This window comes from Hyperolius riggenbachi, chromosome 8, assembly GCF_040937935.1.
Source record: "Hyperolius riggenbachi isolate aHypRig1 chromosome 8, aHypRig1.pri, whole genome shotgun sequence".
Lineage (NCBI taxonomy): Eukaryota > Metazoa > Chordata > Amphibia > Anura > Hyperoliidae > Hyperolius > Hyperolius riggenbachi.
This window is the reverse complement of record NC_090653.1, coordinates 10,262,490-10,275,791: the sequence shown is the minus strand read 5'-3', so window position 1 is coordinate 10,275,791 and position 13,302 is coordinate 10,262,490. Positions and strand designations below refer to the sequence as shown.

At 44.9% G+C, this 13,302-nt stretch overlaps 1 protein-coding gene across 1 annotated transcript in view; it reads left to right on the top strand.

The window, feature by feature from the left end:
- Positions 1 to 13,302, top strand: part of ZDHHC9 (zinc finger DHHC-type palmitoyltransferase 9) — an 87,563-nt gene that overhangs the window by 67,706 nt on the left and 6,555 nt on the right. The window contains exons 5-7 of the mRNA XM_068249993.1: positions 3,317 to 3,454; positions 5,462 to 5,510; positions 12,334 to 12,436. Of these exons, the coding sequence (XP_068106094.1) occupies positions 3,317 to 3,454; positions 5,462 to 5,510; positions 12,334 to 12,436 (290 nt within the window). The remainder of the gene's footprint in view (positions 1 to 3,316; positions 3,455 to 5,461; positions 5,511 to 12,333; positions 12,437 to 13,302) is intronic.

The window sequence follows — 13,302 nt, the reverse complement described above, 5'->3', positions numbered from 1 at the left end:
ATGGGAACTAGAAATACAACTGATAGAACAGTGTTCTCCCCAGAGCCTTTTGGCTAGACGGCTGAGGGAGGTTTGTGGGCCTTCCAGGGCAACTGTAACCTGCACGGGGGGGGGGGGGGGTTATTAAGGGTCACTGGCTGAGTGGGCCTGGGGTGATTTTGTAACTTACAGTACCACCCGAGCCCCGCTCAGCCACAGCGCCCCTGCTCCGTGCAGGTTACAATGGCACTGGCAGGCCCACAAACCTCCTTAGCCAGAGAGCCTCCCCCCACTTTAGTGTGACCCTCCGTTTTCCACTAGCTGCGTTCCGCTTCAGAAAGCCGATCGCAGCCGTTTTGCTGATCGCAATGAGCCCTGTGATGACAAGTAAATCTAGGTGCTCATTTCCCACTAGTCTGTGTTAATTTTTCCCAATTGCAATTGTCGGGCAATCATGCTTCCTTTCCGGCAACTATACGGCGCAGTCAGGGGTAGTGGAAATTGTAGGTTTGCACGATCGCAGTTCCTAGTGGAAAAGGGCCTTTACTTCCCCACCCGGCTACTTTTTCATGCCACCCGGCTGGAAAAAAATTCTGGGGAGAACCCTGTAGAATATAGGTAAAATTGTAGCTATTCCACTATAGGGCAGTGGGAATTTTACAGCTTATTTAACTATCGCTAAACCTAACTATTCTACCGATGCCTGACCAACCTCACCCCTCACACACACGGTGCCTAAACAACCCCCATTCTCACGATCCCTAAAACTTGATACCAGGACATCCAGTTAATGACTAACATTGCATGGATGGGTTACAGGTCTTTGGCTCTAGCTGTGATACATTGGCTTCAATCCACTAAACATGGCATGCACATTACAGCATATGGGGGGAAGTCGATGAATCTTATGGCCCGAATAATACAATTCGGATCGGCACCTGGTGTCCCCCACAAGTATCTGCTGCCACCGGACTTCCTAATCACCACAGCCCACTGTGTTTAACTGGAGCCGATGGTCTTGAGGACGGGACCACGACTCCATCATTTGAGCCATCCAGTGCACTCGCTGGGTGAACGAACACATGCCAATGGGCTTCTAGTCCTTGCTTAAAGAGAATCTGTATTGTTAAAATCGCACAAAAGTAAACATACCAGTGCGTTAGGGGACATCTCCTATTACCCTCTATCACAATTTTGCGGCTCCCTGCCGCATTAAAAGTGGTTAAAAACAGTTTTAAAAAGTTTGTTTATAAACAAACAAAATGGCCACCAAAACAGGAAGTAGGTTGATGTACAGTATGTCCACATAGAAAATACATCCATACACAAGCAGGCTGTATACAGCAATTCTTTTGAATCTCAAGAGATCATTTGTGTGTTTCTTTCCCCCTGTTCTCATGCACTGAAGTTTCAGGCTGCTCGTTTCTTCCTGCAAACAGCTTTGCCCTTGTCTGTAATTCTTCAGTATGTGAAAGCCCAGCCAGCTCAGAGGACGATTTATCCAGCTTGTAAAAGATAAGAGAGAAGAGAGAAGCTGCCCTAATCTAAATAATACACAGGCAGTGTGCATAGAGGGGCCTGGAAGGGGGAGTTCATAGCAGAACCACAACACTGAAGAACTTGGCAGCCTTCCAGACACTGGCCGACAAGTCTGACAGGGGAAAGATACATTGATTTATTACAGAGACTGTGATAGTACAAAGTGCTGCAGTAAGCCAGAACACATTAGAATAGCTTTTGGAACTTGTAGGATGATAAAAAACAGGATGCAATTTTTGTTACGGAGTCTCTTTAAAGGGGAACTGAAGTAAGAGGTATACGGAGGCTGCCATATTTCCTTTTAATCAATACCAGTTGCCTGGCAGCCCTGCTGGTCTATTTCTCTGCAGTAGTATCTGAATAACACCAGAAACAAGCATGCAGCTAGTAATGTCAGATCTGACTTTAAAGTCTGAAACACCTGATCTGCTGCATGCTTGTTCAGGGGCTATGGCTAATAGTATTAGAGGCAGAGGATCAGCAGGGCTGCCAGGCAACTGGTATTGCTTAAAAGGAAATAAACATGGCAGCCTCCATATACCTCTCTCTTCAGTTCCCCTTTAAACATTGAATGACTGACGCCCACTGACATCTGATAGGTCACTGCTACTCAGCGAGTGCAGTGATTGGCACCAGTGACAAGAGGCATGGTCCAGCCCGTGAGACTATCGGCTCCAGTTAACAAATGCAGGCAGGAGTGATTTTTCTCTTCCTCATCGATTCCTCTTCAGCCATGATAAAATAAACACCATTGTCATCCTCATCATTTCCACCGATATGGAGATAGGCTACAAACAAGATGATGACTAACTGAACCTCACTGTCGGCATCAAAAATGGCTTCTAGCAGTTGATCGCCAGTTTAGACCGGGGTAGTGAGTAGCAAGTCAGAAGAGGTTGATGGTGATGCGGAGCGGCGGTGTGTTGCAGCAAGATGGATACTACATTCTGCTGTGTAGCAGAGTGAAGGTACAGGGAACGCCATCTTGTCTCCGGTAGTTTCCTCTCTATGACACACTAATATGGGAACAAAGATGGCGTGCATTGCGTTCTGAATGCATGGCCATATGCATTGCCTAATGTCAATGAGGCCTTAAAGTTAATCCGAGGTGAACTTTTACTCATTGCATAATTGTGTTCCTTTCCTATTGTTTATAGGGCATTCCTCAAGCCAAATACTTTTTTGTTTTAATACTCTTAATTCCCTATAAACTAAATAAACCACGCCCACAGGTTTTCAGAGAGCCTTGGCAGTAGCAAGGGCTCATGGGAGCTCAGTCTGGGCAGGAGGAGGAGGAGGTGTTACTAGCCATTGATTTCAGAGGCAGAGGGGAGGAGGGAGGAGGAGGGGGGATTAGGGACAGGCTGAGTGCTCAAGGTACAGATAAGCCTGTCTCTGTGTGATGTTTACAAACAACATGGCTGCTCTCATTGTATCACAGGAAGAAATAATCATTTTCTATTAAAGCTGTTTGCAGCTAGATTTGCTGTGTAAACTATCTAAACTTTAGATAAGATATATAGACAAGTTACTTGTTATAGTTAGTTTTTCATCTCGGATCTGCTTTAAAGGAAATAAATATGGTAGCCCCCATATCCCTCTCACTTCTATAAATGGGCCAATCACAAGCACTTCCTGTTTCCCTATTAGGATTGGCCTAATCGCCAACTGCATACAATTTGCATTACATTTACATGCAAGTTGTAATTCTATGCATCTCATTGGCTGGCTCTATCATGGAGTTCTGTTTCTGTAAACTGGTTTCTTGATTTGTGATTTTTCTCGTTTTTTTTTTCAGAGCGATTTGACCATCACTGCCCGTGGGTGGGGAACTGTGTGGGAAAGAGGAACTATCGCTATTTCTACCTCTTCATCCTGTCCCTCTCCCTCCTGACAATCTACATCTTCGCCTTCAACATCGTCTACGTCGTGTTGAGTGAGTTCCACCGCTTTAGTCACTGCCTCTTGTACTGTGTAGTGATAGGGGGCATCTCCAGGGGGCGTGGCCATTGTTGCCTTACCCATAATCCCCATCAGTGTCTGTGTCAAAGGAAACCTAAAGCTAGACTTTCTTGTACTGCACATGTGCAAGACGCTCCCGACAGCAGGAGCGTGATCGAGGACGTGTGTGGCCATCGACGAAATCTAAACTGAGACGCTGCGGGGGACCGGAGGGTCGGTGTGTCCCGGTGCAGGCACAGGGTGGCTGCAGGGGGCCGCTGGAGGCCCCAGGTAAGTTAGACTTTTGTTTTATTGCTTTAGGTTTCCTTTAAAGCAGAACTAAACTCAGAACGTCCTCTCTGCGCTAAAAGATTAGCCAAAGCATCATAACTTTTATGGAAAAAAAAATATTATGTTTCACTTTTACAGGGAGCACTGAAAGGGTTAAGTCTCAGTGTATACTGTATGTAGAGCTGCCGTCTATTTACAGCTGCTGATGAGATCTAATTGGATGTCTTGATCTGACTAAACAAACACAGAATACAGAGCAGTGAATTTCTTCAGCAACTATATATGGAATAAAGACTTTTTATTGTGTGCTGTGCAGGAGTTCTGGTCCGGTTTAACCACTTACGTAATCCTATCTGGATGACTGTATTCGTCCAGATAAGAGCCGCTCTGGTCTAGTGTTTCTGCGGCTGGTGCACATGCTGCTCGTTCCCGGCAGCATTTATGTGGCAGTGATTGGGGAAGGGGAACTAATGTTCCCTGATCCAATTGCAGTGCCTGGAATGAATGGACATGACCCCGATAACTACAAACACTTTCTGGTGACCAGGGATAGTGTTTGTAGCGCCATCTAGTGGTAAAAATGTAAACACTTTTTTGCACCAAGATTATATGCACAAAAATTGTAATCAAAGCTTTATTAAACAATTAAAGACCAAAGATAAAATCAAATAAAAAAAATCCACCAACGGGTGAATCATGCGGGGAGCAGATCAAAATCTGGCCAGTAAGATAAGATCAATTAAACGTGATAACTACAAAAAGTATGTTAGAGTAATAAAATATTTAGCAAAAAACCCACAAATATATATAATGTATACCGTATATACTCGCATGTAAGCCGACCCGTGTATAAGCCGAGGTACCCACTTTTCCCTCAGAACCCAGGAAAAAGTCATTGGCTCACGTATAAGCCCCCTCTCCAGTATAGCACCCTCCACAGTAGCCAGATGTGCCCCCAGTACAAGTCAGCCCCCCTCCCCATAGCCAGATGTGCTCCAGGATAATACAGCTGTGTCTCAAGAAGCCACTAGATGGCGTCATAGGTATGAGACACAGCGATTGCCACACAGGAAGAATCATTACACTGACAGTTGACATGCTGCTTGCACGCTCTGCTCCACAAGCCGGGGGACACAGGTAGTCTTGAGCAGCACACTCTGCACCCCATGTTGCAGGGGATGGAGGGCACAGACACAGCAGGGAGCAAGCTGGTAAGAGCAGGATCACTAGTGCTCAATCCTAACGCTCCTCTACAATTACCAAAACCTGCTGCACCATCCGTTCTGCTCCACTGACTCGCATATAAGCCGAGGGGGTAACTTTTCAGCACATTTTTTTAAGCTGAAAAATTAGGCTTATACACGAGTATATACAGTGATCCTAATCCAATGAAAGAAAATCTTCAATTAGACACCCATGTAACACTACCAATGAACTGAAGGCGTGTAAAAAAATGAATAAGAATATAAATGATTGAATTGCAGGACCAGGGGTGAAATAATCACCAAAAGAAAGCGTAAAATTGGATAATTAATACTGGAAAAATCCTCACAAATTGGTACATGTGCAGTGAGTGTATAAGAGTAATAGTAATCCACTTTAGACAGTGCATTCAAAAAAACAATAGTGCAGTGGGACAAAACTGACCTAATAAAAGGAGTGAACAGAAAAAAGCACATTTGTTAACATCCTTTTTCACACTTCTTTTCAGACTCGTTAAAAGTCGGCTTCCTGAACACGCTGAAAGAGAGTCCGGGAACATATCCTTTTATTATACAATGTTAAGCAACTTATCTGAAATCTCACGTTTCCTTGCCCGCTATATCCAGCCTTTCGTCATTCCTACACCCCCCTCTAGTGGCTGGAGGTGAGGAGGAGCCTGCTATTCACTCCTGCAGCTGTGCTGCTTCCTGCCTTTACTTCTTAGCATGCTTACTGGACTAGTAGTAATTACCGGGAGGCGGGTAAAATTCTGCCTCTCCTCTGCATTTCGGGTAAGAGGGCGGTAGAAGTTTTGCTCAATGACATTTTTCAGCTGCTGCTGTGTTACGGTCGATAGAAGCGTAGGGATGAATGTGAGCTGTCCGCAGGAAGTTGTTGTTCTGTAAAGTTGGGGAACTTCCTCACTTATCCTTGCCATTTTTAACTGCGTTTTTTCGTTTTTCCAATTTCGCGTTTTGTGTTGTCGTTGATTTTTTTTTTTTTTGTGGTGTTTTTTGTGAGGGTTTTTTCGCATTGCGAGTTTTCATGCATACCAATTAAATTAATTTACAGGAAAATGAACTTTAAATTTGCATGCAGATTTTCACATGCCTAGTGTAGTGTTTTTGCGTTTCCATTGACTTTCATTACATGCAGTTTGCGGAAAAAATGCAGCACTGCCAGCCGTTTTAAAAATGGTAAAATATTGGTTTCAAAAATTCACACAAAACTCCATTTCAGTGTGATGCCATTGAAATATTATTATTATTATTATTATTATATTATAATTTATATATGGCCAACATCTTCCATAACAAATAGTTGGAATAACAGGCACATAAGGACTTCAGAACTCTGCACAATCAGGACATCCAGCTATACAAATACATACATCGTTCATGTGTGTTTTGAGACCTACCCAATACTGGTACATGTTTATATGATAAATTACAGCAGAATAAGAAACACTAGGAGGAGGTCCCTGCCCTTCCAAGCTTACAGTCTAGAAGGTAGTCTGTTGGAGACATTAGGGGTGGAGACACAGGGGTTAGCAGATGAGGCAGTGAACCTCCAATGCCACCTATAGCAAATTATAGGCTTGTCTGAACAGATGTGTTTTGAGAGTACATTTGAAGGTTTCCAGGCTCAGAGAAAGACAGATTGGCCGTGGGAGAGAGTTCCAAAGGAGAAGGGACACTCGTGAGAAGTCCTGGATGCGAGATTGAGAGGAGGGGACTGAGCTAGAGGACAAGAGGGTCTCCTGGGCAGAGCGAAGGTTCCGGGTGGGATGGTATCCCGAGATTACTGAGGAAATGTAAGGAGGTGACATCATACTGCATGTAGAGCTTTGGATGATGGGATAAGGAAATATGATAGCTGTGCGACCACCATGAGGTCACAATATCACATGACGCAAATTCTGTTAAAGAGTACCTATAGTGAAAATAATGTAATGAATAAAATAGCTTTTTTGTTCAGAATATTCATTTATAGATTATTTAGTCATTTGTTTGCCCATTGTAACAGCTTTCCTGTCCCTGATTTACATTCTGACATTTATCACAGGTTTTGACATCTTCAGTCCTGCCAGGTGATCTGTACGGAATGTCAGTTATTGAGAGTTCTATGCACACAGGGAGATACTTGTTGCTTGGCAGTTGGAAACATCCATGATTTCTCACAATGCAATAAGGTTCACAGACCGGAAACTGTCAGGACCATGGTCATGACATCACACAGTGGGAGGGGTTTCACCACAATATCAGCCATACAGACCCCCCTGATGGTCTATGCCAGAAAATGTAAAGTTTTCTCCTGGGAAAGGGGGTATCGGCTACTGATTTGGGATGAAGTTTAATCCTGGGTTACAGTTCCTCTTTCAGTGTGAAAGGGCCTATGAATATACTTTGCATCAGACACGCCTCCTGCTCCCCCCAGTCACTCCGTTCCCTGATGCCTGTCCAAGTCCTCGAGAAGATGGAATGAGCAGATTACTGTTTATTTTTGAAATGCCGTCTGGCCGCGGCTCGCGTTCCCATCAGTGGAATGTTGTTGTTTTCAGGAGATGACGTCATTGGACAGAACACATGGAACACACCAGATCTCCGCCTCGGTTCTGAGCCTTGTAGCTGAGCAGATGATCTATAGATTGTTAGCTGCCCGGCTGGGGTTATGATAGAATTCTGGAGGCCTTCTGTACAGTCCAGGAACCAGCTGGACGCTGTTAGGTGCCCGTGCGTATTATTATTGATTTATAAAACGCCAATATATTCGGTGGCGCTGATAACCAGAGATCTTGAAGTACCAGCTTAAATTTTTAGGGTCAGTTGACACCACGCCAGAGTGACAGCATATCACTATAATCTGGATACACTGAAACACTAACCTATATATTGCTGTATACTGGTAATTAGCCCTACCCTCCATGTGAGGTCACAGTCTAGGCTGATTAGCTATGTCGAATTCGCCTCCTAGAACATTCTAAGAGACCTGGTATTCTTTTCATTCTGCAGAGATCACCTGACAGGACTAAAGATGTTGCCACCTGTCGTAAATTTCAGAAAGTAAATCGGGGCAAAGAAAGATTTTACAATGGGCAAAACAATTTATAAATGAATATTTAAAAAAAAAAAAAAATTCATTGTTACTTTCACTACAGCTCCACTTTTAGCTCAATTTCTAAATCCCGGATGCTGCGCGCTTTTAGTAATCAACACCCTGCCTCCATTTGTAGCTTTAGCGCTGCGCAGCTCAATACCTTGCTTATCACTCTGAATTCCTGCAAGTTTCTGCCTTTGGAAATTAACCAATAAAATTGCAGCAGCTGCAGGCGGGCCAGCAGATATTTTGCTGAGATTAATCCATTTTATTATGTAGAGAAGATCGATAAAGTAAACCCGGCGTGAGACTTGTATGGAGTCTGCCATATTCATTTGCACTGAAACCGTACCAGTTGCCGGTAATATTACAACAGAAGCACCAGAACCAGGGCTATGGAGTCGTTACAAAAATCATCCGACGGCTCAGTTTATGAAACCTCCGACTCTAGGTTCCTAAAAATTGCTCTGACTCCCCAGCTTTGACCAGAACAGGACAAAATACACTAAAACGGTGTAAAAAGGGAGAGGAGGGATAGTAGGAGGCGCTTAGTGTTAAGGTAGCCATACACTGGTCGATTTGCCATTAGATCGACCAACTGACAGATCCCTATCTAATCGAATCTGATCAGAGAGGGATCGTATGGCTGCCTTTACTGCAAACAGATTGTGAATAATCGGTTTCAGGCTGAAACCGATCACAATCTGTTGAGCTGCTCCTGCCGCCTGTGTCCCCCAACCCCCGTGTACATTACCTGAGGCTGGCTCCGGGTCCTCTTCTCCGCATCCCAGCATCCTGCACCGCATCCCTGCGTACACTGTATCACTCCGTGACCAGGAGGTTCAAATAGAGCGCCCTCTATCTGAACTTCCTGGTCACTGGAGTGACACAGGAAGTTGATGTACGCTGGGATAGAAGCAGGAACACAGCGGTGCAGCGCGGAGAAGATGCCCGGGAGCCAGCGTCAGGTAATGTATACCTGATCGGATCGGCCGCCACTAGCAACGCACTCCCTACCCGCGGGCGATCGACGGTAATTTCCCGCACGGCGCGATCGACGGACCGATCAGATTTCGGGAGGAAATCGGATCAGCGGGTGTGTTTAGCGCGAACGATTGGCAGCAGATTCGATCCAAGTGATCGAATCTGCTGTCGAAACGGGCGCAAATCGGGCCAGTGTATGGCCAGCTTTACACTGATCCGCAGCTGTTGTATACTCCATTTTTTACTGCCTGATGAAGCAGGGTTACGTCTGTGAAACGCGTTGCACAATTTCTTGGAGTGTATAAATAAAACTTTTCACTGTTGAAATCGACAGTTTGTTTGTCTGCTTGAGGAGGTAAGTCCACCACTCCCTTCTCTTTATTTATGGTTTAAAAAATTTTAGTGGATTTTATTCTTTTGGCGCCTCTGTTCCCTTTTATACAGTGTAAAAAGGGAAGGAGTGGTGGACTTGCCTTCACATAGATGACTCAATTTTTTTTAGATTCAAGTAACACTGTGCAACGCATTTCGCAGGTTGTTACTCCTCCTACTGTCTGATGAAGCCGGTCATACCTGCGTACGTTGCGTTGTGGCGCCTACAATAAAGAAACTGTTTACTTGAATCTGACAAAATCATCTTTTGAAATCATCTTCACTATCTTTCTTTTCAAACTGTTGTTAGTGTATTTTATCCTGTTCTGGAACGCGATATTTATAGATGCTGTTTGGGGCAGGGGTAGGGAACCTATGGCTCGGGAGACAGATGTGGCTCTTTTGATGGCTGCATCTGGCTCACAGACAAATCAGTAGGGGGCTGATTCACTAAAGGTAGCCACTAACGCTCCAATTTCTAGCGAAAAATCGTTTGAGCGATCAGAAATTCTGATCGGAAGTGAACTATTGTAATACGTCGGTCACTACACCATCAACAAACCAATCTTTGCTTCCTATTTATCACAACCAACAAGAAAATCCAAATTTTGGTTCGACGAAAATTCATTCAGGTGACATTTTTTTTCACTCGTTCATAATCGATTGTGTCCACCCATGGAGGTTATTTCCAACCAATCCGATCAGAATTTCTGATCGCTCGAACGATTTTTCGCTAGAAATTGGACCGTTAGTGGCCAGCTTAAGGTACGCTGCTCAAGCAGCTCAGCTTAGTGTGGCAGCACAAGTAAAATTTTCAAAGAAGCAACAATACTGCTGTATCATGCACTGCTAACTTACTCACACTGCCCCCAAAACGAATGGCTTCTCGAATTGTCCCACTCTGGACCCTGTCAGGTCCAATGACTTTGTAGGACGGGATCCCCACACTTTGATTGGCCCAATAGGCTGCCTGTCACTTGACAGGCATTCTATTGGGCCAAAGTGCAGGGATCTCATCCTAAAAAGTGAATCAACCCCCAAGTCAGCTAGCTTATTGTGCAAGCTGTTAGTCGGTATTTCTCCTGTCTGGCTCTCGGGGAAATTGCTGATGTTGCTGAAACCCAAGAGAAGCTGAAGACGTGTCGGACGCTTCCGCTGCCCGGCGGATCAACTGTATACACATCACCGTGGCAACAGGGGCAGCCCTCTGCTGCACATGCGCACTGTGCCAGTTTGAAACATATTGTATGGCTCTCACGGAATTACATTTTAAAATATTTGGCGTTTATGGCTCTCTCAGCCAAAAAGGTTACTGACCCCTGGTTTAACCCTCCTGGCGGTTTATTAAAAATCCGCCAGGGGGCAGCAGTCTTTTTTTTTTTTTCATGTAGCGAGACAGTCTCGCTACATGATAGCCGCTGCTCAGCGGCATCACCCCAGCCCCTCAAAGAACGGGATCTCCTGGAGGGCTTCCCCCATCGCCATGGCGACGGGCGGCATGACGTCATCGACGTCGTGACGTCATTGGGAGTTCCGATCTACCCCTCAGCGCTGCCTGGCACTGATTGGCCAGGCAACGCACGGGGTCTGGGGGGGCTCACGGCGTGGGAAGCGCCGCGTAATCGGCACAGAGCGGTGGCGATCAGGGGGCACACGCAGCTAGCAAAGTGCTAGCTGCGTGCTGCAAAAAAAAAAAATTATCAAAATCGGCCCAGCAGGGCCTGAGAAATCCCCCTGCGCGGCATAGCCGCCAGGAAGGTTAAAGCCACTCATAGTCGCTATGTACTGTTTATAGCGGCTAATATAACATTGCTGCGTTAGGATGTGGGGGTCTTTAGTGTTAGATGTGTGTGGGGGGGCCTTAAAGAGGAACTGTCGCAAAAATAGTAAAATTTACAACGCATATAAATAAGAAGTACATTTCTTTCTGAGTAAAATGAATCATACATTACTTTTCTCCTATGTTGCTGTCACTTACAGTAGGTAGTAGAAATCTGACATTACCGACAGGTTTTGGGTTAGTCCATCTCTTCATGGGGGATTCTCAGCATGGCCTTTATTCTTTATAAAGACATTCCCTGAAAAAGATTTACATAAAGAACCTGGCCAGCCTCCCTGCTCGCTGCACACTATTTTGGCAGTTGGACGGAGCAACTGCCATTCACTAAGTGCTTTTATAAATAAAGAAAACCCTGAGAAACCCCCGTATGAGTAGATGGGCTAGTCTAAAATCTGTTGGTAATGTTAGATTTCTACTACTTACTATAAGTGACAGCAACATAGGAGAAAAGTAATTTATGGCTCATTTTACTCTGGAAGAAACGTACTTCTTATTTGTATAGGTTTACATGTATTTTAAATTTTGAGATTTTCGCAACAGAGGTCCTTTAAGGGTTAAGGTTAGGGACCAACAGTTCTGTGTGAGAGTAGGGCTTGGCTAGGTCATAGGGTTAGGGTTTGGGGTGAGAAATATCGGTAGAGATTGTTCAGGAGTGATCTTTTACCATCTGAATTAGGCAGCAGAATATCTGTAATTTTACCGATATTCTATTAGCGGCTATCTCGGTTGCCCTTTTTATCGGGCATCTTTTCTTGTATGCGTCCTGCTGATCTCTTTGGCTGCAGTAGTGTCTGAATCACACACCTGAAACAAGCATGCAGCTAATCCAAGTCACACTTCAGTCAGAGCACCTGATCTGCTGCATGCTTGTTCAGGGGCTATGGCTAAGACTATTAGAGGCAGAGGATCAGCAGGACAGCCAGGTAATGTGCATTGATTAAAAGGAAATAAATATGGCAGCCTCCATATCACTTCAGGTGTCCTTTAAGGGGATGCGTCAGTCTCACAATCTGCCAGGAAAATGTCAACTATTGCTTTCTTTTAGCTTGTGTATGTTTGTTTTCTGCATTTCCTTAACTCCCCCGCACTGTGCTGGAGGTCTTCATCTGCTTCTTCACGCTCTGGTCTGTGGTGGGCCTAACTGGATTCCATACATTCCTGGTCTCGCTGAACCAGACCACCAATGAAGACGTGAGTACCTGGCAGACGCTTATTCTCAGACATGACTCGTGGAGGGAACGCGCTGCGGTTCTTATTAATATTCTTATGTTAGCAGAGTTTTACCCGTCAGGACTGCCGTAAGCGTCATCCTGCAGTAAGAACGCTGCTAAATGGAATTATGGATTATTACTACATTATTATTATTATTATTATTATTATTCTAGTTGATTTACTCTTTATTGTCCCCTAACATGGAATTTGTGATTTGAAGAAGTCTAGAGCTCTGGCCACACCCACCTGTGTAGCTGGGACCCGCCCCCATTTCAGGCAGTCACGCAGTGATAGGTAGTCGCTGAGCTGGGGGAGGGCCACAACAACAGAGGTGGGCATGGCCAGAGCTATAGACTTCTCCAGGAAGGTTTTGGTTGAAAAAAGGTTTTTCTAACGGGCGTGGGGTCTTTTCCCAGTGAATAGGTGAGTTATTCACCCGTTCGATTCAGTGCAAGGATACAGATCAATAATAAAGTATATCAGCCACTTCTCCAGTATGTAGAAAAATGTCATTTATTACACACCTTAATCCAGTGATGGCTAACCTTGGCACTCCAGCTGTGGCGAAACTACAAGTCCCATGAGGCATTGCAATACTCTGACAGCTCTAAGCATAACTCGGGGAGGCAGAGGCGTGATGGGATTTGTAGTTTTGTCACAGCTGGAGTGCCAAGGTTAGCCATCACTGCCTTAATCATTCAAGTTCCTGAACCACGACAAGTTCCTTTCTCAAGCAAAATAAAGTGACAAGCAATAGATTATCGGTCCAGGGAGGGGAGAACACTTGTTCTATGGTCATGTGTATCCCCCAGCTGGCTGTCCTGTTTAGGGCCACCCCAGTCACC